Source organism: Aspergillus candidus (assembly GCF_002847045.1).
Source record: "Aspergillus candidus strain CBS 102.13 unplaced genomic scaffold BDW47scaffold_61, whole genome shotgun sequence".
NCBI classification, from domain to species: Eukaryota; Fungi; Ascomycota; class Eurotiomycetes; order Eurotiales; family Aspergillaceae; genus Aspergillus; species Aspergillus candidus.
This window is the reverse complement of record NW_020194066.1, coordinates 97,069-122,242: the sequence shown is the minus strand read 5'-3', so window position 1 is coordinate 122,242 and position 25,174 is coordinate 97,069. Positions and strand designations below refer to the sequence as shown.

General features: G+C 49.9%; 6 protein-coding genes across 6 annotated transcripts; 3 read left to right on the top strand and 3 right to left on the bottom strand.

Moving 5' to 3' along the window:
• Positions 1–4,561: 4,561 nt before the first annotated feature.
• BDW47DRAFT_128972 (uncharacterized protein) lies at positions 4,562–5,198 on the top strand (the record flags this gene model as incomplete). The annotated part of the gene is made up of 2 exons (XM_024816929.1): positions 4,562–5,023; positions 5,127–5,198. The coding sequence occupies 2 exons, from the start codon at positions 4,562–4,564 to the stop codon at positions 5,196–5,198; spliced, it is 534 nt and encodes a 177-aa protein (XP_024668556.1).
• A 5,230-nt stretch (positions 5,199–10,428) lies between these two features.
• Positions 10,429–11,581, bottom strand: BDW47DRAFT_76869 (uncharacterized protein). The gene is made up of 4 exons (XM_024819803.1): positions 11,221–11,581; positions 11,009–11,134; positions 10,798–10,917; positions 10,429–10,697 (listed from the first exon to the last, which is right to left on the bottom strand). Exons 1-4 carry the CDS (start codon positions 11,449–11,451, stop codon positions 10,575–10,577), a joined length of 600 nt encoding a protein of 199 aa, XP_024668555.1. The 5' UTR covers positions 11,452–11,581; the 3' UTR covers positions 10,429–10,574.
• Positions 11,582–12,095: 514 nt separating this feature from the next.
• Positions 12,096–15,792, bottom strand: BDW47DRAFT_112081 (leucine--tRNA ligase CDC60). The gene is made up of 4 exons (XM_024814083.1): positions 15,646–15,792; positions 13,081–15,584; positions 12,821–13,019; positions 12,096–12,765 (listed from the first exon to the last, which is right to left on the bottom strand). Exons 1-4 carry the CDS (start codon positions 15,718–15,720, stop codon positions 12,163–12,165), a joined length of 3,381 nt encoding a protein of 1,126 aa, XP_024668554.1. The 5' UTR covers positions 15,721–15,792; the 3' UTR covers positions 12,096–12,162.
• Positions 15,793–16,484: 692 nt separating this feature from the next.
• On the top strand, positions 16,485–17,341 carry BDW47DRAFT_128969 (mitochondrial 54S ribosomal protein mL61; the record flags this gene model as incomplete). The annotated part of the gene is made up of 2 exons (XM_024816928.1): positions 16,485–16,523; positions 16,760–17,341. 2 exons carry the CDS (start codon positions 16,485–16,487, stop codon positions 17,339–17,341), a joined length of 621 nt encoding a protein of 206 aa, XP_024668553.1.
• Positions 17,342–17,611: 270 nt separating this feature from the next.
• Positions 17,612–19,389, bottom strand: BDW47DRAFT_112078 (rhomboid family protein). Its single transcript, XM_024814082.1, has 2 exons — positions 18,810–19,389; positions 17,612–18,747 (listed from the first exon to the last, which is right to left on the bottom strand). Exons 1-2 carry the CDS (start codon positions 19,199–19,201, stop codon positions 18,042–18,044), a joined length of 1,098 nt encoding a protein of 365 aa, XP_024668552.1. The 5' UTR covers positions 19,202–19,389; the 3' UTR covers positions 17,612–18,041.
• Positions 19,390–22,211: 2,822 nt separating this feature from the next.
• BDW47DRAFT_76842 (WD40 repeat-like protein) lies at positions 22,212–24,977 on the top strand. The gene is made up of 5 exons (XM_024819802.1): positions 22,212–22,388; positions 22,530–22,546; positions 22,659–22,807; positions 22,959–24,554; positions 24,607–24,977. Exons 1-5 carry the CDS (start codon positions 22,339–22,341, stop codon positions 24,631–24,633), a joined length of 1,839 nt encoding a protein of 612 aa, XP_024668551.1. The 5' UTR covers positions 22,212–22,338; the 3' UTR covers positions 24,634–24,977.
• Positions 24,978–25,174: the final 197 nt, after the last annotated feature.

Here is a 25,174-nt window from a genome sequence, read left to right as displayed (position 1 = left end):
GCTGAGACATATACCAGGAGAAAAAGGTAATACTATAAGTACAGCATGACTCGTATCTGGAGGCCAAGAAGCCTGTTTCAGGCTATCTCCCTCGCAGGATATGGTAGATAAAAGTTACCTTGACCATTCGGCCAACAACACAAATGACGAGTGGTAGGGATCCCGATATTCAATGATACTCTAGTGAACTTGCTATAAAGTTCGACTGTAAGCCCAGGGCGGCGGCGCCTATTCCATGAACAAGGGATTGTCCGCAATTTAGACCCTCGCGCTCGACCATGCATGCAGTCAGTCGGTTATGCGAAGAACAAAAGTACGACCATGAAGGACCACTGACCCCCGTCGGTATGCAGCAGACATGCTGTCCTGCACCAGACATGCTGTGCAACACCTACAAAGCCGGCGCTGTGTTCCTTTATTAGCGCGGTGATCCCGCGTAGATGTAGGGATGCGGCGGACGCTGGTTGAGTCGGCTGCTTCCGCCCCGGCACCGATGGGGTTTGTGGATCGTTGGCCGCTGGCCAGTCTCGATACCCAGTCTCCTGGGGGGAGCCGTCCCGTGGGGTCCGGACGCAATCAATCTAGTCTGTTGGGCTGGCAACTTCTGTCCTCCTCTCGCTGAGGTGGGCAAAGACTGCTCCGGGGACATAGTGTCCAGTTTCTTTCTTTCTTTCTTTCTTTCTTTCTTTCTTTCTTTCTTTCTTTCTTTTTTTCTTTTTTTCTTTTTTTCTTTTACTTTTACTTTTACTTTTACTTCTATTTTGACTTCTATTTTTACTTTTACTTTGATTATTATTATTTTATGTTATATTCTATTTCATTCTATTTTACTCTATTCTATTCTATCTTGTTTTTCTTTTCGCGTCTTGGTTTTTATTTCCGTCAGTTAAGTATATCGTGTTATATTATCTCCACGGCATTTTATAATAGCAATAGCTCCCAATAAACGGGATTGAATACGTAGCTAAAAGAGATGAGACGTAATGATGTGACGCGTTGGTAGGATTGCCTGGTTCTATCTAAGCTGCCAGAAAATGGCAGTTGTGGGTCACGTGTTGAGGCGAGCCAATCATGTCAACTTATATGCGCTGGTATGCCCATACGGAGTCACTTGACAGGTAGTAGCAATATACACATCCTAACCCCGGCTGGAGGAACAAGGCTGCCGAAGATCAGAAAGAGAAAAGACAGAGAAAGACAAATAGAAGGAATCTAGATCCAAACAACGATCCTAAATCATACAAGTACTAAAGCCTAACACATTCCAGTTCCGGCCGGAACAGATGCCCATCTCGCCGCGCCCTCAGGATCGTCGGGAGGATTAACAGGGACTGAAAATCCACGTTCCGCGTGGGGGGCTTGGTCGGATGCCATCGTTTCAAGCCAAAAGATTAATAAACGGATCTGGATAATATATGGTACAAATCGAGCCGCACAGCTTCAATGCTTGTTGGCGCCCGTATTCTATATATAAAAGATGGTTTTATATTCTTAATAGCAGTCAACAAAGTAAGGTGTACCGGATACGTATGCCCAATACTTGGTTGAGTGTGGACGAGTAGAAACTAGACTGAATGTATACTCAGACTTGAAACTGTTATTGAACGCGACTAACTAAACTGTAGATACATGGTAATGAGTGTCCTTATATATCCTAGGTTCTGTATACTCCTCAGCGACTCCCGGGGGTATATCTGGAGTAGGAGCCAATTGCGAGCCCCCCTTCCGTGGCTACCCCGTGGTTACTCCTTGGGGTATATCGGGGGTAGGTGGTCACGTGATGTAGTGCTTCGTGATGCAGGGATGCCGATCCTGTTATCTGTCGATTGGCGTTGGGCTTCTGCCTAGCTGTGCCGCCCTCGTGGGGTGTCGACCACGTTAGGTTTCCGTAACATATACCACTGGCCAAAAGGGTATCATCGACCAACTCGGCAGAGTTGGTCATGAATAGTGGCTTATATATCACAATAAAATATATTCTAATAAACTATATTTCTTTAAATCAAAGAATGGGTTGTCAATCATGTCCATTCTATCCCATTCACTTCAATTCTTCCCTTCCCTGCTGGTCAGCAGCTGAATAGTAGATACGTAAGGGATACAAGGATCTCCAATAACGTATGGTACAATCGAGCCGCACCGACATCCGTATACCATCCATCTATAGAGGAAAGTATTATTTTTTATTTATTTGACAACCACAAGATATAGAGCTATAAAATTTGAGTTTATAAGAAATAAATTTATTATTATATTAATTTTAAATGTTAAAATATTATTTTAAAGAGTTTATTTAATTTTTTAATTAAGCGAACATTGCCCCTGCATAAAAGAAAAGGGGGAAATAGTAAAACTGCAGGGAAAAAAATGGTTGGAAGGATTCCGAGTCAAGTCAACAGCTGAGCCTAAGTCAACCACTGGTCGCGGATGGTTGGCCCCGATCGGACGGCGCTCAGTCCCCCTCATTTATCATCACTAATGAAATACCTAGTTGGTCCGACAGAGCATGTCTGCAAGATCAAGGACGGCGGTCGTAACCGGAAGGATATCGGGATGACCACTTCCGGGCAGATGCTTGCTCAGATCGGAAAGTCCTACCACCGTAATTTACAGTATCTAGGTACCTTATCATTATGCAGCCTCACCTCACACCGAAACCAGATCCACCCCTCCTCCCCCCATTCTCCTCCCATTCTCCTCCCACACCAAGAGGAAGCAGCGGAACGGATGCGACCAAGCCGGGGTCATTTCCCTAAATCCCCGATGTGTGATGATCAGTCAGAATGAGACTGAGCTTGAATATCTCGTGTCTCAACTGTTGACTCTAGGTAGCTGCAAGATTCGGGGATTTTCTTTACAGTGTATATATGAGTTCCGCTGATCATTGCCACAAATGTACATCTTCATTTCCCACCAGGATAGTACTAGACTAAGTGTGGAAGATTTCACATCAACATACTAACTTGGCGTGATACCCCATGGCTCGTCTGGTTCTTGGGCTCTTTTTCTAAGGGGTGTATTTTGTGTGTGGTTTTTTGTTGAAATTGCTAGGGTTAAGGCGTGCAGCCACGGATGACAGTTGAAACAAATCAGGCGATTGGTGGTCCTTGTGCGCTTGCTGATCGTAGTGTCTGGGGATATCAAGCGACGAAGCTTGATGTAGTTGGTCCTTGTAGACTAGTGGTATGGTCGGCATGGCGGGGAAATCAAAGCCGGCCGGCCGGCCGCCCGTAGTGCGAGGGCGATGTATAACAAATCACGGCATTCACCGCTCGTACAAATCTCACTGTCGATCTGTATCTGTCTGTGATCTGTAGAATCGTTGAGGTGGAAGTTATAGTTCTCATTCTAGAAGGGCCGCTAGGACAGTGGGCTAATTTCGTGGGCCACCCCCAGTGGGCTGATCCCAAATGGGTATAGTACAAAGAGGCTCTGTATTGATTTAGTCATTCAGCTATTATACGATTTCTTTTCGTTTTAGGAAGTAGTTTGAGGTTTGTGTTCATTTTACCTTTTCAAGCAAAAGCAAAGAAACCACGGAAATGCGAACCGGTCCCTGACGAGGTGGAATGGATGTGTCTCCCATTACGATCATCCATTGTTGGAGATAGCAACGTGGTTTATCTACCTATTTGATTATTATTATAATATTCTAACCATCAATCTACTAGTGATTTGCATCTTCTAATCAATCCTTCAGATCTCTACCAACCCGGCCTCTTTCTAGCTGGCTACCTACAGAGTACTCAGTCTATTTCTCTTCAATAGACGTTCTTGCTATTCCTGTGAAGGGTTGGAGCCACCAGAATTTGACACTGCCTCAACGAGCCAAGGTACCGGTCACCCATGATTGTTTCCGAGTCATGCCCTTTGACCAGGCTCTAAGGTACCATGCCATGAAGCTAGGTACTGGTGGTCTGGATACATGTGGAGCTGTTTGGGTTTCTTTGTTCTATCGTCACTGGCATTATGCTATTATGATATCATCGTCATTTATGCATATATTTTCTTCTCAATCGATACAGTGTGACTCTTGCCTTTTCCACCAGGTTTCACACGGTCCGTCTCCACTCATCCCACGACCTGGTCCGAATTCGCCTCCTTTTCCTCCCAGGTGACCGTTCATACTCGGATTAGATCTACCCCCAGCCCCATCCCCGGCTCCACTCGGTCTTGTAATTTTGCCTACGTCGTTGGCCTTAATTCGCCTTGAATTTTACTTTTCGATTGATTCTTTGGGTTTTCCTCCATCTTTCCCTCCATCTCTCCCTCCATAAACCCCGGATCCTTCGTATTGTACACAGGGCGTTCATGGTATTATATTATTTTGTTCGAGATCTGCCTCGCCAATCGATAACTGATCAAAAATGGTCTTTTTAAAGGTCCCCAGATGCCCCCCCCCTTCAAATTTCTTCCTTTCATTCATCGACTGTTCTCTTTTTTTTTCTTTTCTTTTCTTTTCGTATTTCTCTGTTCACAACAAGACGATATCTCAACTGTTGTTGGTCAAGGACATCGACCGCTTGCTTAGACTTCAATTCCCGCCTTGAAACAATCAGTCATGTTTAACGAACCCGGTGTTGTCGCCGATTGCGGTCGTTCCCCCAACTGTACTCTGACTGCCACACCGGATAGAACCGGCTTTGTCGAACCTCTCAGCAACCATGATAGCAGCCACCATAACCCCGGTTTCTTCAGCCAGAACTATGACGCTTACCCCTGGGCCAGCAGCACGGCTGCTCGACCGACCCTATCACTGGCACCGATCGACTTTGATCGCCAAATGCTTATGATGTCTCACTTCGAGGAGGCCACGATGAACCCCCTTGGTGGTCCTTTGACCGCCACCCCTCTTAGAACACAGCAACAACAGCGCTACATGCCGTTGAACTCGGACGACAACATGAGGTCACACAACCCGGGGGGCATAGGTTATCCGGCATTGTTGCCAAACGGCCCTGCTGAGACATCGGCTGGCGCTCGGGATGTATCTCAGCACTCTCGTCAGCCCGTCACTGGTCCAGTTCGCTCCAAGAGCGGCAATCCACCCTCTCATGATGACAGGTATTGCTCCCTCCCCGCCGAAAACTTTCTTCACCTGGTGGTCCATGCTGACTTCGAGGCAGCAGCGGCCCGCAGCCACCCAGTTTCCGGTGCCCATGGCCTGGCTGTACTTACAAAAAACCGTTCGCCCGTAAAGGGGACCTCAAACGTCATACCAGAACCATACATTCTTCTCCCAGGTCCTTTAGGTGCGAGATATGCACTAAGACCTTCAATCGATCTGATAATCTGAGTGTTCATATTCGGCAGCATCGCTGATATCACGCGTGAGTGAAAGCGTTAGTTTCAACGGACACGAGGAACGAGCACATCCATGATCTAGGTACCTAGGACTTTTGACTTCTACGACGGCTATGGTGACAGTTCTGCGTTAATATCGGAAGAGGGCGAGCTATGAGGGACAGTTTTTTTTTTTTTTTTTTTTTTTTTGCTTTTTCTTTTTGCATTTCTTTTTTTTGATCTGATCTTTCATTTGCTGCCTTTTTGCTTATATCCACGGTTCTCCCATTTTCATGTCTTATAAAACCAGCATATTCCCCTGATTCCCCAGCACTGCATGTTCATAAATAAGTGTTAATTAGTTTATATTATGTATTCACCCATACCCACGCCAATGCTCCAGAATACGATAGACTTCAGGAACGGTATAAACTAGATAACTCCACACCCGAGCCAGCCACGGCTGTGGACCGTAGTGCTATGTGGGGCTCGGGATCAGCCGAGGTTAGTCTACCGTACTTCAAAATGAACGTCTGTATCACAACAGGAACCACGGGTTCGTGGAACGGTGAAACGATGGAACGGTAAACGACTGACTCAGAATTCTCCTTTATGATTTGTCCATAGTACATGAGGGTATATACCACTATGATAGTTTTCCTAAACCTTCAATATAGGATTTTGCCTTTTTGTGCGATATACATAATGTGATACATATACATTCCTATATTTGAGTGAGGTTTTGGGGGTTTGTATTGTTTGATAAAACTGTAACGTCAACGCCTTCTGAGAGTTATTCTAGGTCGGTTTTTCTTTATACTGTCTACAACAATTACTATATAGAATTCTATACTATCACTTAAACGATCGCTTACTCTAGACTCATTTAGTTTGAGCTATAGATATCTCCACGGGTGCTTTAGAAGATTCTCTGCGAGCGTTTGCAGGGGTTTATACAGGTGCTCTAGGAAGTCCAAGGGTATAGTCGGGCTGACGACTTTCAGCCTCATTTCTTGGCCCAGTAAGATATGTATACCTTGTGAGAATAATCTCCACAGCATATATTGGCCATGATATGGTAAATTGTAATGCATGCACGTCTTCCCCTGCTAGAGAAAGAAGGGCGCAGAAGAGAAAAGAGGGAAAAGAGAGAGGAGCCAATATTCAAACCATAATCCCAAAACACACAATTACTGAAAACCGAGCTTTTCCCGCTCCAACCGGGGCAGATGCTCATCTTGCCGCGTACCCGGGATCGTCGGATTGACAGGGACACATGAAACCGCCAGAATCCACGATGGGCGTTGTTCCATGTTCAAAAAAGGAATTAGACGGTCTAGATTTCTTGCATTCCTTTTGTTTCCAATTGTTGACCAGCAGGAAGCGAAAGAGTTGGACAAGTAGACGGGCTTGAAAGAACAAAGAATTTCGAAGCAAACATCTCCTTCTGCAAGGGGATAAGTACCCAGCCTTTTCCAGAAGCAGCCCGAGTCTGGAATGGAGGCTATCAGTGGAATTGGATCAACAGCCAAGCCTGCGTCACCGCTGATCACTGACTATTGACCAGGAGTGAAGGGGCTCGCACCTCTACTCCTTTGTTAAGCAAGAAGAGAGCCTTTCAAAGTAAGAACAACCCATAGCCCTGTAGGTCTTGCCCTTGCCCTTCCAGACAGATGAATGATAGAGGCAGATTCCCGTATTTTACAGTACTAGAGGAAGGTAGTAGGGCCCTACCTGGAGGTATCTGGTAAGCTAAGGCAGGCATTTTTATGCAGTCTCGCCGCACTCAGATCTTCAACCCTTCCACGAGGAGTAGGTGCCACCAATCTACGGGCCCCTTGTCAAACTTTGATGTACGATCTGATCAGTCAGGACGAAAGAATCCGGAAAATCTCAAGGCTCAGTGTTGTACTCTGCGCAGCCACATCATCAGCCACATCGTTTGACAGTGACGTATAGTGGAATTCCGCTGATCATTGCCATAGATTACATGTTCATTTCCCAACGGGATAGTACCGAGTATGAAGGGTTCTTCTCCAGGAGCCACTTTGAAATACCTTAGCTCGGGCGAAAGGTGGACCTCGGGTCTAGCAGTCGCAGAGTACAGCGAAAGCCAATCAGGTGACTGGTGATCGTGGTGTCTGGGGATGTTGAGCGAGGAAGCCCGGCATCTTGATCTGGAGCCCGAGTTTAGGCAAGTACTTGATCCACAGCCCGAGTTTAAGTAATATTCATTCCACAATCCACGGCCTTCGGCGCTCCCCGTCAACCTGTCTGCATATTTTTTGAGGTAGAAAATTGACTCGAGTACTTCTCATAAGTTGGATGCCGTGAACAGGTCAATGCTGTGGGCCGATCCCGAAGACATACAGACTCACGTCTACAATTAATCCCAAATAGGTATGGTCAGACGAGGCTCTGCTTTCCCCGTATGCCGATCACTATATTAACTATTTTATTTTCTCTCATATTTAGGACGGGACAACTGGGCCGTGATGTGGGGTGGAAGTCCTTGTTACGATCATCAGTATCAAAGATGGCAACATCATTCATTCCTTCCCAATCCTTCTCAATTATTAATTTATTGATTTATCCACTTGACTCATTGGATTATTGGTCTAATATTGATCTTTCTAACCATCATTTTTCAGTCCTCCAGACCGGTTTCTTTCGAGTTGGTTACCTACGGAGTATTAAATCTACTTTGCTTGAAGGGTTAGAGCTTCCAGACGGGTATAGTCTGAAAAGGTCTGGCTAGTCAGTCTCTTACCTAGGTATAAATAATAATTTATATAATTTCAAAAAGTCTTAGAGATAATAAGCTAGAAGATATATTAATATAATTGGCTTATCTCTCTCTAATACATGACCTACAACTACTATTTTTCTTATAGAGTTTTAGGTAGCTTTGATAGAATTAACCAATTTAATCAACCATCATATTACAACAAAGATCACCATCTTCTAGCTACATATTCCTCCCGCCAACTAGGGAGGTCCCGTACAACCTTCATCCTCGAATCAATTTCATCTCCGCCTCACCCCCAGCTCCACTCGCACTCGTAATCTAGTGCCTACTTTGCTGGCCTTGATTTGCCTTTAATCTTAATTTCTATTTCTATTTTTTCTGTTGTTGTTAGCCTTGTGGTTTCCCTCGCATCATGGAGGTCCTTTGCCGGGATCGGCCGGATTGTACTGTACGCAGGAGTTTCATGGTATTATATTATGCTGCCTCAGTCTTTGATACTACTCGAAGATGGTTTAAAGGACCCTGAATTCCCCCATCAATCTCATTTTTCTCACCCATCAGCAGTCCTCTCTCTCTCTTTCATATTTCTCTTTTCACACCAAGACAGTATCTTGAGTGGTTGTGGTTCAGTGCCTCAACCACCTGCTTCGTTTTCAATTCCAGCCTTCACCCATTTATTATGTCAAACAGACCGAGTGCCGTCGCCAGTTACTCCCCCAGTGGAGCTCTGACTACCACACCTAATAGTTCTAAATCCTTTGAACCTCCCCACCCCCATGATAACAGCCACAATCACCCCAACTTGCCCGTCCAGGACTACAACAACTACGTCTGGCCCAGCAGCACGGCTACTCAACCAATCTCACCAGTGCTACTATCAGATCTTCATCATCAGAGACCCATGGTGGCTTACTTCGGGGAGATTGGCACGGGACTGACGGGTGATCCTTTGATTACCACCCCCGAGCCCCCCCGGCAATCACAGGGCTACATGTTGAATTCGGACTTCAACACGCAGCCACAGATTCCAGGGGGTATGGGATATCCTACATTGCTGCCAAGCGGTCCTATCAAAACACCGGTTGGCTCTCAGGGCGGACCACGGTGCTCTCACCAGCCAGTCACTGGCCCGGTTCGCTCTGAGAGCGGCAACCCGCCCTTGCAGGACAGGTATTCAACCCCCCTCCCTTCTCCTTATTTTTTCCATAGCGCTTTTCTTCTCTTGACAGATGATTGCTGACTCGCTGCAACAGCAGCCCGCAGTTATCCTATATGCAGTGCGGATGGATCGGCTGTACTAACCCGAAACCGTTTGCTCGCGAAGGGGACCTTGTTCGCCATCTCAAAACCCAGCATATTTCCCGCGGGGCTTACTGTTGCGAATTTTGTGCAGGCACCAGGGTCTTCAATCGCTCTGATAATTTGAACTCGCATATTCAGCGGTGTCACCGATATGAATGATTGGGATGTAGTTTGACGGGTTACGAGAAACGAGCACATCTACGAGCTGTTAATCTATGGCTTTTGACCTTTTACTTTTGGCGGCTATGATGGCACTTCTGCGCCAATAATGAAAGCGGGCGAGTCATGCGGTACTTTTTTGTTACTTCTTTTCGTACTTGTTACTTTCTTTCTCTCTTCTTTCTTGTTTCTTTTTTTCTTCTTTCTCTCCCTCTTTCTTTCTTCTTCTTTTCTTCTTCTTTTCTTCTTCTTTTCTTCTTCTTTTCTTCTTCTTTTCTTCTTCTTTCTTTTCTTCTTCTTTCTTTCTTCTTTCTCTCCCTCTTTCTTGTTTCTTTTTTTCTTCTTTCTCTCCCTCTTTCTTTTTTCTTCTTTTCTTCTTCTTTCTTTCTTCTTTCTTTCCCTCTTTCTTCTTTTTCTTCTTCTTATTCTTCTCCTTTTCTTCTTTCTTTCCCTCTTTTTCCCTTCTTTTCTTTCTTTTTTTCTTTCTTTCTTTGGTCTTTCTTTGTTCTTCTTTCTTCCATTTGCTGTCTCTATTCTGAAATCCACTATTCTTCCATTCCATGTCTTATGGAACCCAGGTTAATCCCCTGGCTCCCAGTATTTTATGTTAATAACCAAGTGTTATTGAGTTTATATTATCCATTTACCCGTATGGTAAGCCACCAGATCACGCCACACCCGAGCCAGTCAAGTAGGGTCATGTGGGACTCGGGATGTGCCGAGGCTAGTGTGTACCTTACCTTTAGATCGACGTCTGTATCACGACGAACCGGAATCCTTGTTCGTGCATAGAGTTGTATCATCAAGGTATGTATGCTACATAATATCTCAGAAAGGGCTTGGATCTTTAGGCGTTTATTGTATATTACGGTTGATGTTCGTACTCCATCTATATTCCGAGAACTACCATACTAGTATTGTTCCTTCCCCATTATCTCACCCAAACACGGACCAAGCACCTGCCTTATATACAATCCACTATTCTCCTCCACCGCGGAGTCCAACCCCTTTATACACTAACTAGCTAATCATCAACAGCTACTAGTCAATGGCTAACTAGTAATGACTAAGAGGTAACAGCCTAATGAGAGCTACCAGTAAACTTCGACTGAGTCCCCGCAAAAGCCCAGCTCATCTCGCGCGTGGCATCCTTGATGTCATCGCAGCAGACAGGGTTCAAATCGACGAGGAGATCGGCGAGGTGCTATTTTCATATCAGTTTCTCTGCTTCTTCATCTTGTCTTGTTTGTTTGTTCTTTCTTCCTGGAAAGTATAAAGACAAAGAAAGAAAGAAAGATACTCACATAATAGTTCTCCTGCGTCTCCGCCTCACACCGAATCATATCCTTGTAGGCGGAGTCGCTCTCGAGGTCGTCGTTTTTGGCGCGCAGGGCGTACTGGAGGGCTTTTTCGGCGTGGGTGAACTATATCATATTTAGTTAATTGAGTTGGTGACGCACTTCAATTCAATAGCGTAGGATATAGTAGAAGAAAAGAAGAGAAATGAGAACTAACCTCTACAAAACTCCGACACAGATCTCGCTGCGCCCCGGGGTGGATATCCGTGCAACTGCTCCCCCGGAGGGTGGAGTACGCGCCGAAGATGTCGTCTCTCAGTTGGTCCTGGCGGGATTTGAGGTCCTAGTTTTATTAGTTTCCTCTCTCATTCCATTATCTTCCTCCCTCCCGCACCTTGAAAATTGGAGGGTAGGCTGTAAGATACATACATCGACATCATTAGACAACAAACCCGTCGACAGACTGCTGCAGAAGTGGGCATTGTCGTTGGCTTCGCCTGTCAACTGCATCAGGTTCTCGTTGATGGGCTGGCTGCAATAGTTGCCGCCGTGGCTGTGGCCATAGCTTCTGTGGCCGCCGTGCGGGCCGTGAGGGCCGGCGAGGACGGCTGGGGTGAGGGTTGCTGTGAGGGTGAGGATGGTGTTGAGAGTGAATCGCATTGTGGTTTAGATATAATATGGTAAACAAATAGGCTAATAGGAAATGTTTAAGGAGGGTAGAGTTGATTGGCTTATTATGCTGAATGAGCGGATTGTAGTTGGTATTGAAGGAATGAAGGACTGGGTGAATGAATGAACGAACGACTCAAGAGCCAAAAATGAAGGAATGAGTTGGCGAGCGAGTGAATTAAAGAGTCCACAACCAAGCAGGAGACATCCATCTTATATAGATCCATTCATTCAAAGTCAGATAATTGGTGTCAGCCCAGCAAGGGATATACTAGACATATGCGTCATAAGTCACTGATATAGATCATCGTGTAACCTGCTCATAGACTTGACACTAGTCTGTCGGATACCCACCAGAGATGCATGCATCATGCAAGCCATGAATGACAGATAAGGTGTCACATATGCAGGGGCTAAATAGAACTAACCCCACATCAGCATACAGAACATGAGCCTGTCAGATTGGTTTGTCTTTTGTGGGTCGATTGGATGGGGAATATGTCACACTATTTACTATACATGGTAAGTCAATAGACTTGCCATTAACTATTGATGGATTTGTGTTACTTCATGTCGTCTTTCATTTACCCTTATGGTGGATTGAGACTATAGCCGATGATGGATATATACAGATCCAATAGAAAAGGATAAATCATATAATTCTTAACATGTACGATTCTATTCTACCAAATAGCCAGCAAACTACTCGATATTCGCAAACTGGCAAGAAGGCTGTCCCGGCACGGCAGCCTCAGCCTGCAGACCCTCGCGCTTCTCCCCAGAGCCAAGCACATCACCCGTCTTGCCGCCCTCATCAACAGCAATGATCTCGATCTCCTTGGCGCCGGTCGTCTTCGCCAAGATGCCGCGCATCTCAGAGAGCACGTCGAACTCGTTGAACGGCAGCTTGCGCTCGAAGACGGTGTCGGGCTTCTCCTTAGCCACGACGAGACGCTTCTTGAGCGTCTGCACGAACGGCATCGCCTTCTTCATCTCGCCGAGCTTGCCGACCTTGGCGTTCAGGCCCTTGTCGTCGATCGACAGGTTGATCTGGTCGAAGGCTTCACGCACCAGGTCGATGTACTTCTCTTGCCAGGTGGGGTATTTCTTGGCGGCGTAGATCGTCAGGCGCTTGGGCTTGCGCGGGTCGAAGGTCGAGGACTTGCCCTTGCTGAGCTTCTTGGCGAGGTTCGCTTCGAAGGAGGTGATGTTGGAGGAGGTCGTGCGCACGTAGCTGTAGGCGGCGGTCAGCTCCGGAGACGGCTCCGGGACGTCGGCGAAGCGGGCGAAGTGGATCGATTCGGACTGTTGTTGTTAGCTGCTATCTTTTCTTTTTCTTATATGGAAGGGGGAGACGGACCTTCTTGAGAACCTCAAGCCAGATATATTCAGCCCAGTGGGGCGCAACAGGCGCCATGAGGAGCGCCTGCAGCTCGGAGTACCGGCGGATCATGTCGCGGTGCATGCCCACGCCAGCCGCCATCGTGGCCTCACGGTAGGTGTCGCGCGCGCTGATCAAGTCGTACAGGGCGGACTTAAGAGCCAGCTTGAAGTTGGTACTACAATTGGTTAGCCAGAATTCCAAAAAAAAAACACAAGATTGAGGGAGAGGGGACTCACTCTTGGTAGTGCTTCTTGGCCTCGCGAGCCAGAATGTTCAGCTCGTTGTCAAACAGCTTATCCCAGAAAGTGTCGGCCGCGCCCGATCGCAGGGTCTCATCCTTGACGGTCTCCTCAATCCACTCCTTCAGGGTATGCATACGGAGAATGCTGCTGTTGGCCACCGTCTCTTCGAAGTTGGCGTCCTCGATACCATCGCCGGCATCGGCGAACGCGATGCGCGTCGCGTCGGCACCGAACTTCTCCACCGCGTCCTTCAGGGTCAGGAAGTTGCCCGTGCTCTTGCTCATCTTCTCGCCGTTCAGCAGCAGATGGCCGTTGGCGCGGACGCCGCGCGGCCAGTACTCGGGCGCGAAGAGCGCGACGTGGATGTACAGGAAGAAGGTCAGATGGTTCTGGATCAGGTCCTTGCCCGAGACGCGCACGTCCAGGGGGTACCAGTACTCAAACTCGCGGCGCATCTTCAGCAGGGAGTCCTTGCTGATGCCGCTCTTGGCCACGAGCTCGTCGCTGAGCTCGCGTCGCGTGAACACGTAGTCCCAGACCTCGTCGATCATCTGGTCGGCCTTGACGCCCAGGAGGCCGGGCTGGTTGCCGTAGCGGTCGCCGTGGAGGAAGTGCGCGATCGTGTAGTAGGCCATGTAGACCGTGCTGTCACTCAGCGACTCGACGAGGAACTGCTTGTCCCACGGCAGCTGCGAGCCCAGGCCGTACGTCCGCGCGCAGGCCCAGCGGTTCAGCCACTCCAGGTTCTTCTCGAAGCCGTTCTTGGTCTCGTTCAGGTACGTGTTGAGCGTGTTGACGACGTGGTTCAGGGTCGTTTTCTGCCACTCGGAGTCGTTCTCGCCGTAGTTCAGGAACCACTGGCCGAGGTAGGCCACCACGCAGTCGTCTCCGCTGCGGCTGACAACCTTGCCCATGGGGTCGGCGAAGGGGAACGCATCCCCGCTCGCGTAGAGGGCCTGCCGGATCTTGTCCTTGGCCGCGCTGACGGGCTCGCCCTTGAACTCGCCCACCAGCATCGTGCCCTTGTAGAAGGCCTCGCCGTAGGCCAGCTCCTTGGCCTTGGCCAGCTGGTTGACGTCCTTGGGCGAGTTGATCTTGAGCTGCTCCACCAGCTTCGGGGCGGTCAGGTTGCCGTAGGTCGGGGTCTCGATGAGGGGGAGGATCTCCAGCTCAGCCCACTCCTTCTTGATACCGTAGAACTCGGGCTTCTTGGCCAGGTCCTTGAGGGTGGCGAAATCATCCGGGCTGTCGGAGGGCACCGAGGTGACGACACCGGTACCCTTGCTGGCCGAGACGGTGTCCATCGGCAGGATGCGCACGCCTTCGGTGTGGAGGGAGAGCGGAGCGTTGACGAGCGTGCCCACGTACGCGGATCCCGGGGCCTCGACGACCAGCGGCAGCTGGTCCTGGGTCTTGGGGAATTTCTCACTGCCGAAGAACCAACCCTGGAAGGCCATGTTCCAGGCGGCGCGCTTGGTGGCCACAACGTACTCCTTCTCCTTCACGCGGAAGATGCCGTAGTCGATCTTGGGGCCGAGGAAGCAGCAGGTCTGGCCGTACATGGTCTCCGGACGCAGGGTGGCGGGAACGAAGTAAACGCTGGCGTCGTCCTCGATCTTGCCCTTGACCATCTCGGCGATCTCGGGAGCCCACTCCTTCACCTTGAGCTTCATGGCGGTGTATTCCTGGGGTCCGATGCCCTCACCCTCGGTGCGGTCGTGGTCCATGCAGGGCTGGCCATCCTTGGGCGAGTAGACGGTGTACCGGTTGCCGTACATGATCTTGCCCAGCTCGTGGAGACGGTTCATCTGCCAGCGCACAAAGGCGTCGTAGTAGGGGTTGGCGTCGGTGGTGACGAACTGGCGGCGCCAGTCGATGCGGGCACCGAAGCTGTCGAGGTCACGGATCGCGAGGGGCGGGAAATGCTGCAGCCAGTAATCGGCGTCGGCGAACTTGTGGATCTCCTCGAGCGGGATGCCGATGGCCAGCATGATCTGGAACTGGTACTTCATCTTGACGGTCTTGGCAGCGGCCTTGCTCTTCTTGCCCGAGAACTTCTCCTGCTGCTCGCCCTTGACCTCCTGGGTGGGGGCGGCGATATCCTTGGGAGCCTCCTCGTCCTGTTCCTGGTAGCCCTCGAAGTTGGTGCCGAACATCTTGACCTCGTCACGCAGCTTATCGGCGCAGGCCTTGATGGGCATACCCGTGCAGTGGAAACCCAGGGGGAACAAGGCGTTCTTACCCTCCATGCGCGCCACACCGGTCATGAACTCGACCTTACTGGCCGTGAAACTGTGACCGGCGTGCAGGGTACCGTTCATATACGGGTAGGCCATGGTGCCGAAGAACTTGGGGTATTTTTCACGGAGCTCGGCGGCGGACATGGTGCCCGCGGGCACGTCGGCGAGGGAGGGGGCATCGACCTCGAAGACTTTGTTGGCCTTCCATTGCGCCTGATACTTCTTCTCAATCGCAATCAAGGTATCTCTTTTCTCGGTCTATTTAAGAAAGTGGTCAGCCAAGGGTTGCATCTCGGAAATAGAGGGGTAATGATCGAACATTTTCGAGCTTGAGGGTATTCTTGCTGCTGTTGTTGGGGTCCAGCGCAGCTGCGGAGGCAGCGGCGGCAGCCATGGCTCTTGAAGATGAAAAGTATCAGGGACAAAACCGAGAAGGAGAGCCCAGAGGCTAAGTGGAGTGAGGAAGATGGGGAATCTAGATAATAAATTTAATTTTTGTCGCCGCGGGGTCGTTGGGTTTATCGACGGGGAAATTTGACGGGTGAGTCAGGCGGTGGCGCGTCTTACCGCCTTCATACCACAGGTACAGTATAGTGTATATCCTACACCATAGCCACAAGATATCTATAAGTATATACCAGGGTTACTTGTGTGTCTTGGTATATTATATTTGTATGCCAATTCATAGGATTTGTAGCTCACTGCCAACATTGTCATGAGCACTAGTCCTTAACCTAGCAGATCCTATTGATAATGTCTTTGGCCTGCCAAGACCATGCATATCCAGTCTCCACGCCTTAAACAAGGGCAATCGACTTATATTATTATTTAATTTTACTTGATTAAGTAAACCCAGACATGCTCTCTGGCATATCCTCAGTAAACCACCCAGTTCACCGATCCTCTAAGTTGTAAATCACCTCGACACCAGTCACCAGCCCTCACGTGATCCCATATCGGAGTCGTTTTCTTTCCGCCGAACGTCCATCATCCACGCCGAAAAAAACACGAGCTCCGAGAATCCCCATTCAATCCGCACAACCGGGCTCTATCACGACTCCTTTTCTACTCGGGTCGTTGAATTAATCTTTTATCCCTCCATCTGAATCGCTTTAAGCCAGAGAGTCCCGCGGCTTTGTGCGCAACCACCTCGTCATCATGGTGAACTTGTTCAAGCGGATGCGGAAGTTGAAGTCGGTATGTTCACCTCCCCATCATACAGTTCTGCTAGCTATGTAAAGATTTGATGCTGACTGCAATTGTGTCTGACAGAGGGTAATTTTCCCCAATTCCATCTACCACCCCCCAATCACACACACCTAGTCCGGGGATAACCCGAGACCCGGACTCTACCCCAGCCACAACCCCCAACGAAAGAAGAAAAGGAAACACCGCTTCAAAATCATCACAAGTTCTAATAAATCATAAACCAGATCGTCAACATCCGCATCGGCACCGGCGCCGCCATCCTCCCCACCCCAACCTCCGCAACCCCCGACTACCCAGCCATAACCCGGCTCCACCTAACGTACGCGCGCAAAATCTACAACGGCCACCAAGGCGCGCGCCACTTCTGGCGCAACTGCCTCCCGCGCCTGAAGTACCACAACCCGGGCGTCCCCATGAGCGTCAAACAAACCGACGACCAAGAAGGCCCCGCAGCGCTCACAATCTACTTCGCCGAGCGCGCCTCCAAACCGGCCTCTATCACCGCCGCCGTAGCCGAACTCACCGACAAGCATGCGCCTGCGCCCGCGGACGCGGAGAAAACCGCTATCGTGGACATGCGCAATCTCGACTATCGCGAGATCTGGAATAAGGTGATGAACGTGACGGGGGCGCAGGAGGTACCTGCCACGGCGGAGGAGGAGGCGGAGGTGAAGAGGTTTGAGCAGATGAGGGAGCAGTCTGGGCGGGATCGCGTGCGTATCGCTGCTATTCGGCAGGCGAAGAAAGACCAGGAGAGGATGTTGCAGATTGCGAGGGGGGAGGTGGAGAAGTTGAAGCAGCTTTGATCTGACTTTTTTTCCTCTTTTTCCTCCTTCCTTCTTCCGTCTTGCTTGCTCTGTGTTCGCCTGGTTGGGGTCTTGTAACGGGAAAGAGAAACGAAAGTATAGACTCCGTTGATAGACCACTCTGGTGGAAAGGGAGGGTCGCCATCTGTAGCATAGCCATTTCCTTTTCTTCGTCATTTTCTTTATCTTGTCTGTTGTTATCTGTCTTGTCATCTACTGGCTCATCTACTGGTATGTAAGTTTAGGGATTGTTCTATGAATTTTTCTATTTTTTAATCTCATGCTCCACTAGTTATCCAATGGTCTAATTGTCGTAAACTATGTCATCTATGATTATGTTATGTTATGCATTTATGCAGTGTATGTGCGCAGACTACTTGGGTTTAGAGACCAAGGTTTACAACCCGCTTGTGTTGTGACCATTTGCATGTAACAAATGGAAAGAAAAGGCCAAGACAAAAAAAAGCATAGAAAATGAAAAACAAGAAAAAAGGAAGAGGCTGATGCAACACCGTGCGTTTGTACATGAAAACACAGGATAAGTGGGTAGATAGGTATCAAGATATCAACGCTCCTTAGAAAAAGGACGAAAAAGAAAAAAAGAAGGAGAAAATCAGAGCTGCTCGTTATCCAACCAAACCCAAACGCCTAGATAGCTATGCAGCGGTGAGGCCATCCCTTGTGATCCAAGGGACATCCCTCAGTGGTGGTCTGGGGTATAGCTGGTGGCTCCCAGCATTCCCTGTCCGGCAGAGACCGTGGGAGTGGCCGTTGTCGGGGTCTGGGTGGTCGGTTGGGGGGAGGATGCCGGCGCTCTGCCCGCGGCGGCAGCCTGAAGTCGCTGGTCTAAGGCCTTGAGCGCCAGGGCCCGTCTCCGCTCCGCCTCCTCGCGCTTGGCCATGCCTCTTGCGCCGCGGGTGCTGAGCAGGCTGGGAAGACCGGCTTCGCCACGGGCGAGAACCTGCTGGTTGCCCGACGCGATATCCTCCTCGGAGAAAGGCCTGAGGATCTTGAAGGCGACTAGGACGTTGTAGATCTGTTCTGAGAGAAATGCGATCGGCGGTTGGATGAGGTCGGGGAAGAGCGCGGCAAACGCAAAGGTCTCGCTGGCGTCGCCCTTGATGCCGAGGCCGTCGGTCGAGGTGCCTGTGAGATCGGGCTGGCGCTTGAAGAACCGGAGGTACGTCCAGCTTGTCAACAGGCCGAGCCAGGAAAGGATCGCGGCGACGTGCGTTCCGAGGATGATCCCACTGAGCGTGTTCAGGAGGAGAAACAGCGCTGGGAAGTGCTTGACGCGCATCTTCACCAGGCCTTTAAAGATAGCCACGGTGTGTTCCGGAACAAGCTGTTTAAACGCAACGAGGAAGGAGGCTTGAATGGAGATGCCGCCACAGATCTGTACCACACTGAGGGATGGGTTAGCAGGGGTAACCAGCATGTCAACAGAGAACGGAGAGGGGGGACATACCTGCCAGACGAGCCGCCTCGAAGGGCGCCCCCGATCAAATAGAGGGGCACGATTACGGCATTTGGAATGAGGGCGATGGTGACGATGAATTTGGTAAACTCGCGGGAGCTCCAGGCGCGCTCGAGGTACTTGCCGCCGTAGAAGAGCGTGGCGCCGTTCAAGAGGACGGTGAAGATGTTCTGTTCGACAAAGGTCGCGGTGACCAGGGTCCAGGGGTAGAAGATGAAGCGCGAGGGGACGAGAGTGAGATAGGGGACGATCGGGGTGACGGCGGGTTTTCCGGGGGTGGAGTCCATCTGACGCCATCGGGCGATGTTGTACAGCAGGGAAAGGGACAGAAGGCTGATGAGACAGGCCCGGGTCGCGGGAGGGATGTTGACTCGTAGCGGCATGGTGGAGGGAGAAGACGAGTCGATATGAGTATGAGGATATTGTACGAGCCTTTGCGGCCGCCGAAGGGATTATGCAGACCGCAAGCTGAGCCCTGAGAGTAATGGGGGTGAAAGAGAGTGTGTGGAAGAGAAGAGATAGAGGAGAGGAGGTGAGGTGGTGTGTGCAGTTTGACTGATTTGGTTTGGTTTGGTTTAGTTTGTTCTGGTTTGGTTGGAGTTGGCCTGTCAAACCCGTGACATTTCCCCGACCGTCAATTTAGCTTGCGGACCACAATGCCCTATGGTCTTGGATCGTACCTTGATCTTCATGAGATATCGACAAGTATCTTCATATGGAGACACGTGGAGGTGGATGACTGTCATCATCCAAGGTCCATTGAGCCGTGACTGATGACCGGTTCTGCCTCAGTAAGAAGTGGTACATCTACCTAGGTCATTGAACCGCCATGAACCCGTTCAAACCATGAGGAATTCGTCTCCGTGGGGTAACTGAAGAGCGACCGGGAGCCTGACTGGGCTGAGATCTGGACAAGTCGCCCAAATAGGCAGGCAGACACCTGAGGGGCCAGGCAATCAATTGATTTCAGTCGCCCCCATGATGATCATGATTATGGATCATTCCCAGTGTCTCTGAGTGACTTTCTCCGTTTGACTGTCTATCTATGGGGTTCCTGGAATGGAGGAACGTATGGAGCGATCGATCCTTCAATGCAGATACGGAAAGAGGCGCAGGGAACAAAGACCCTGTCGACCACTGGGAGGCTGGAGACTGGTAATAGATGACAAAGATGTATGGTGTATGGTTTGTTTCAAGTGTCATGTCTGTAATGGATAAGTAGAGACTGCTCTAGACCGACCGCCGGAAATGGATTGCCAGCCATTACGCTCTCTGGGGGCGTTCTTCCAGCGCCTGAGCTCGTGGTGTGGCTACGAAATTATCTGGTAGACGGGGAGAACGACCAGATGAGGAAGGATTGTCATATCCGACAGATCACAAAGACGATCTCACTACTGGTGTTGACGAATTGCCCTATATCAGTTCCCTTGATTCCCCATTGTTAAGGGATGGGTGAACCTGAGTAGCGGGGAACGGCCGAGGCGGCAAGGATATAGCGTTGAATAGCTTTGATAGCTTAGCCACGACGCCATCGTGTCGTCTTGACGACGGAAACAGTCCTCTTGAGATGGACTTCTTTTCGGGGAGAAGTTGAATCTGAGTCTCGTCGATGCTTCTAGTATGCTTCAAATTCTTATGATTTCTTTGTGGGAATCACCTTCTATCACTCTGAGGCTTGATTAGGATATCTGATGATGGAAGTCCAGAGTCAGACAAAGAATCCATTTTGGGGATGATGGTATCCAGTTCGTGTATTGGATACACAGTGTAATCTATTCCACTTCCATCTTTGCTCATCAACTGGGATGACTAGCGTATTTTTGGGTACTACAGGTACCTCCTACTACCTCTCTCCAGTAATACTAAGTATGAGTAGGTAGTACCTCCTAGGACCTAGGCAGATACCTAGGTAGGTAACTTATTAATAATACAGTAAGGAAGACCCTTAAGTTCGATCTCCGTTACAGTTAGAGATATCAGACTAAACCCAAGACAGACAAGGTCAAGCAGGCCGATCCGGATGGGCGTCAGAACCGCACAAGGGGACGGTGGGTTTGCCAACTGCACGCTAGTCGGTGGGCTAGACGCCACAAGAGAGACAGACTTCTTCTCTTTATTATTATTGTCTTCATTCTGATCATTTGCATCTGGTCACTGACCCGATCCTGTAAAATTCGACAATAACATAAATAATGATAGTCAATAATAATAATAATATGTTTGATTATTCCTCTTGAATATATGATCATTATAATAATAATATCATAATCCTGAAATCCCGTAAAGAGTAAATAAAATAGTATTAGCCGCTTGGGGAAAATAAGTCCAACTCTCCCAAATCTCAGTGGTTGGTGGACCATCCAAGAGACTTCAAGGCCCTGACCTGACTGGCTGCAGTTTGAAGACTTTCGTTTTTGACTCCTAGTGGGACTTGCACTTCTCCAGTTCTCTTCTTCTCTTACCTCTATCACTTCCTCTTTCTTTCCCTTCTTTCTCCCTCTACCCATCCTTGATTCCCTTCTCTGCCACCCTTTCTCCATCGGTCGAGCCCGGCTGCACTGACTAACTGCTGCGCTTGGAGTGAGTAGTGGTCTCCACTTTTGGTTCCAACTGCCTGTCTCCATCATACCCGCGTGCCTCAGGATTCCTCTTCCTTTCTCTTTCGTGAACTGCATCAAATCTTCAATCTTCTCCATCTCTCTCTCTCTCTCTCTCTTTTCCTCCCTTCCTCCCTTCATTTCTTTCTTTCTTTCCCTCTCTCTTTCTCATCTTCACTTCACTTCATCTCCTTACTGCAAATCTCCCCCCCACGGCTCGATCCGTACGCCATACGCCACCCTTTTGGTTGTCCATTTGTCCCTCTTCCTCATTCGTCACCTTTTTCTTCCCTGGACCGTCACTTATTGGGTTCTTTCTTCCTTCCCTTTCCCACTCCCTGCTTCTAATCTTCCCCTCCGTTCGCTCGTTCGGTCGTCCTGCATTGATTAAAGGGTGTTGGAGGATGATCTACAGCTAATTACCTGCCCCCCCTTTCGTCGTCCGTCTTGAGCCTAGTCTGGATTTTTTCCTCGACTTCTTCCCTTGTCAACCCCAACTACAATTCCTTTGCATCTCTTGTCTCGGCCACCGAACCTTGGCTGAGTCGTCAATCGTGCGATCCTCCTCATTTCAACATAATACCACCAAATTTCAAGAAGGGGGGAAAGAAAGAAAGCCACACAACAGGAACCTGAAGACAAGAAAAGAAAAAAAGAAAAAAATAACATCAAAATAAAAAATCAAAGACCCAAAAAAGAACACAAAACATCTGTGCCTACCATCCGAGGTTCCCGATCAGGAAAATTGTCTGTCTACCGGAATTTGACCTCCCCCGGTTCCTTTTCCGAATCTCTTCCTCATCCCATCCCCATCGTCAAACCCGTCCATCGCGACAACGCGGGCATCCTCCACGGCGGAGAAACATTCTCGTTCCTAGCATGCTAGCGGGTCCTCCACCTTACTAGCTGTCATACATGTAACAATGGCACATCCCGATCTCACATCGCATCACGTCAACTACCTAATATGGAGGTATGTCTTTAATGTTCCTGCGAATGGCAACCCTCGCTTTCTCCAGTACCACCTTGCTGGTCGCCTCCTGCAGCATCCAGCATCCAAGCTCCTCCCCTCCACCTTCCATTCCCTACACACGTCGCTAACTTGAATTGACAGGTACCTTCAAGAATCAGGTTGGTTAACCGATTTTATTTTTTATTTTTTTTTGTTTTCTTTTCTTCCCGTCAACCCCTCTTTCCTCCCATCAACCGTAGCGGTGATCTCTCAACTCTAACCACGCAACAGGCCACGGCGAAGCCGCGGTAACGCTGCAGCGCGCTTGGAATCGCGATCCCCAGAGTCTTCCCTTCGCTCCGCACATCAAAACCCACGCTTTGGTATCCCTGGTTCAAAAAGGCCTACAGTATCATGAGCTCGAACATTCCTTCGATAAGGTGAGTTTGCCTTAGCCAGCATCTGCGGTCTCTTCTATTCGCTCGTGATTTTATTTCCCTTTCATTTCTTGATTCCCCATATATATTACTAAATATTGTTTCGCGGGATCTCCCATACGAATTGTGAAATATGCAACGCTGATTGAATTAGGATGGAAATCCCATCTCGTTTTCCCCCTCGGATTATTTCTTTGGCTCGACGCCGCTGGAGCCAGAGACGCTGAAAAGCCAAAGCGGTCCGGCAGAAGCAGCGGGCACAGACCAGCCGCCTGCCTCGCCGCCCACTAAGATCACGCGCGAGGAGGATGCGATCAACGGTCACCTGACCGCCGAGCCGGCCGCACCCCAACCCGCCTCAAGTGTCCAGAAACCGCGCAAGAGCGATCGCGCCGAGGCGAATGGGGATGAGGTTTCCATGGATGTCGATGCCAATGGCGGGGTCAATGACAGCCAAGCCGCCGTGACCGAGTCGCCCTCGCAGCCCGACACCACGGTGGACAGAGACGGTGATGTGAGCATGGGCATCCGACCGAGCTCGCAGCCCCAGGAACCGCCCGTGCCCCCGACCACCTTGGAGAACGGACACAGCGTCGCCGTCCAAATCACCCCCGCCAAGGCCGCGGACCTCAGCCCCAACACCGCCATCCTCGATGTGGCTGGTGATTCTCACGTGACCCGGACCTTGTGGCGCCCTCACGACCCGACCGTGGTCGTCACGGCCGGTGACACTTTCTGCAGTTTGTGGAAACTGTCCTCCTTCGCAGCCCCGGTGCAGGAGAAGCTGGTTGAAAGCAAGGAGAATGGCGCGTGCGTGTCGGCCGTGTCCTGGAACCCCACGGGCCAGAAGCTGGCCGTGGCCACCTACTACAACGACGTGCGTGGGTCCATTACCATGTACGATGTGGATGGGCACGCGGTCGATCTCCTCCCCGAGGTGCCTCGCATGATCACCGGCATGCATTGGATGGAGGGCGGCTCCCACCTAATCGTCGTGGCGTCCGACGCCAAAATCTCCGAGCTGGCTCTCTGGGATGATTCACTGCGGCCCGAGGAGTTCCCCCCGCCGCAGGTGATCGACGGATCGATCTTCGATCTGTGCTGGCTGGGCCGGAACCAGGCGTTTGCCTGCGGGACCGGCGCGGTTTATCAATGCGACGTGGATTCGAGCATTCGGATTGCCAAGGCCTTCTCCTCGGCCGAGAACGACCGTGCGTGGTCGTTTATCCGGGGCGCGTACGTGGGGTCGACGCCCGTCGCCGTGGCGGCGTCCTCGGAACACTCGGCGCTCTGGGTCCCCACCCACGATCTGCACCTGGACCAGGCGCACGAGGGGGAGATCACCGCCATCGAGCTGCAGCCCAATGCCTCGGACCCATCCCAGACGAGCCCCCACCTGGTTCTTGCGTCATCCGCCACGGACGGCACGATCAAGGTGTGGCGCATCGATCTGGAGTCGCGGCGGTTCGACTGCATCCACCAGCTCTCGCTCGGCTCCTCGTCGGCGGCGCTCGCGTCGACTTTCTCCCCCGACGGATACGCCCTCGCAGCGGCGGGCGCCGACCGATTATTGATCTGGAACGCGCAGCGGGGTGGTACCGCCATGGCCACCTGGACGGTGCCGGGCAGCGCAGAGACCAAGAAGGAAGAGCAGAGTCCGACCGCGAATGGACACCACGAACCGCTACCCGATCGGACCCTGACGTGGGACACGGACGGGAAGAAGCTTGCCTTTGGGTTTGGTCATCAAGTGAGTAGAAGTTATCCTACTTTATATAGACTTTTTACTAATCTTAGAATAGATCGCCATTATAAATCTCCAACATTGATACCCCTCACAGAAATGTGTCCAACGACTTTTCTTTTGCCTTTCTTTGGTTCCGGCGGCCTGACCTGTTTGTGCTCGGAAATTCATCATCCTATATTTCTTCTGGTGGTTGTCTCGACCCTTGTCCTTTTTACTTTACTTTTTCTTTCCATTCTCCATCTCCGTTGGTCCTATTAGGTGGGCGTTGGACTAGTTATACGGAACCCTAACCATTTTGCAAAATAGTAAACCGCGGAGTCCTATCAGATGTGGAGTTCCTGGTTTATCTTTATCTTGTGTACATAGTACGGCAGGTTGATTGTTGATCATATGAGTGAGATTATACAGAGATTACCTGAAGTAAGCGATGATATAGTTTCAACCACAAGATACTGTATCAATTAAGCTTTTCTTATCCTCCACATAACGTGTCCGTTCTATAAACAACATCGTAGCACACTTTAAGCTATACAAAATATATACAAATACAACACCCACCCCATCCATCCAAGCCACACTTCCAACCTCAAAACCGAATCAATTAATCACTCGATCAACAAATG

What these genes read in the sequence shown, in the direction of transcription:
- BDW47DRAFT_76869 (XM_024819803.1), bottom strand. Translation starts at nt 11,451, where the DNA reads ATGCGATTCACTCTCAACACCATCCTCACCCTCACAGCAACCCTCACC. An exon ending in TGTTGTCTAATGATGTCGAT is followed by an intron (nt 11,135 to 11,220) that starts GTATGTATCTTA and finishes TAATAAAACTAG; the next exon opens with GACCTCAAATCCCGCCAGGA. An exon ending in AGACGCAGGAGAACTATTAT is followed by an intron (nt 10,698 to 10,797) that starts GTGAGTATCTTT and finishes ATATGAAAATAG; the next exon opens with CACCTCGCCGATCTCCTCGT.
- BDW47DRAFT_112081 (XM_024814083.1), bottom strand. Translation starts at nt 15,720, where the DNA reads ATGGCTGCCGCCGCTGCCTCCGCAGCTGCGCTGGACCCCAACAACAGC. An exon ending in ATACCCTCAAGCTCGAAAAT is followed by an intron (nt 15,585 to 15,645) that starts GTTCGATCATTA and finishes TTTCTTAAATAG; the next exon opens with ACCGAGAAAAGAGATACCTT. An exon ending in GGCTTGAGGTTCTCAAGAAG is followed by an intron (nt 12,766 to 12,820) that starts GTCCGTCTCCCC and finishes TAACAACAACAG; the next exon opens with TCCGAATCGATCCACTTCGC.
- BDW47DRAFT_112078 (XM_024814082.1), bottom strand. Translation starts at nt 19,201, where the DNA reads ATGCCGCTACGAGTCAACATCCCTCCCGCGACCCGGGCCTGTCTCATC. An exon ending in CGAGGCGGCTCGTCTGGCAG is followed by an intron (nt 18,748 to 18,809) that starts GTATGTCCCCCC and finishes CCCATCCCTCAG; the next exon opens with TGTGGTACAGATCTGTGGCG.
- BDW47DRAFT_76842 (XM_024819802.1), top strand. Translation starts at nt 22,339, where the DNA reads ATGGCACATCCCGATCTCACATCGCATCACGTCAACTACCTAATATGG. An exon ending in TCGAACATTCCTTCGATAAG is followed by an intron (nt 22,808 to 22,958) that starts GTGAGTTTGCCT and finishes TGATTGAATTAG; the next exon opens with GATGGAAATCCCATCTCGTT. An exon ending in CCTTTGGGTTTGGTCATCAA is followed by an intron (nt 24,555 to 24,606) that starts GTGAGTAGAAGT and finishes ATCTTAGAATAG; the next exon opens with ATCGCCATTATAAATCTCCA.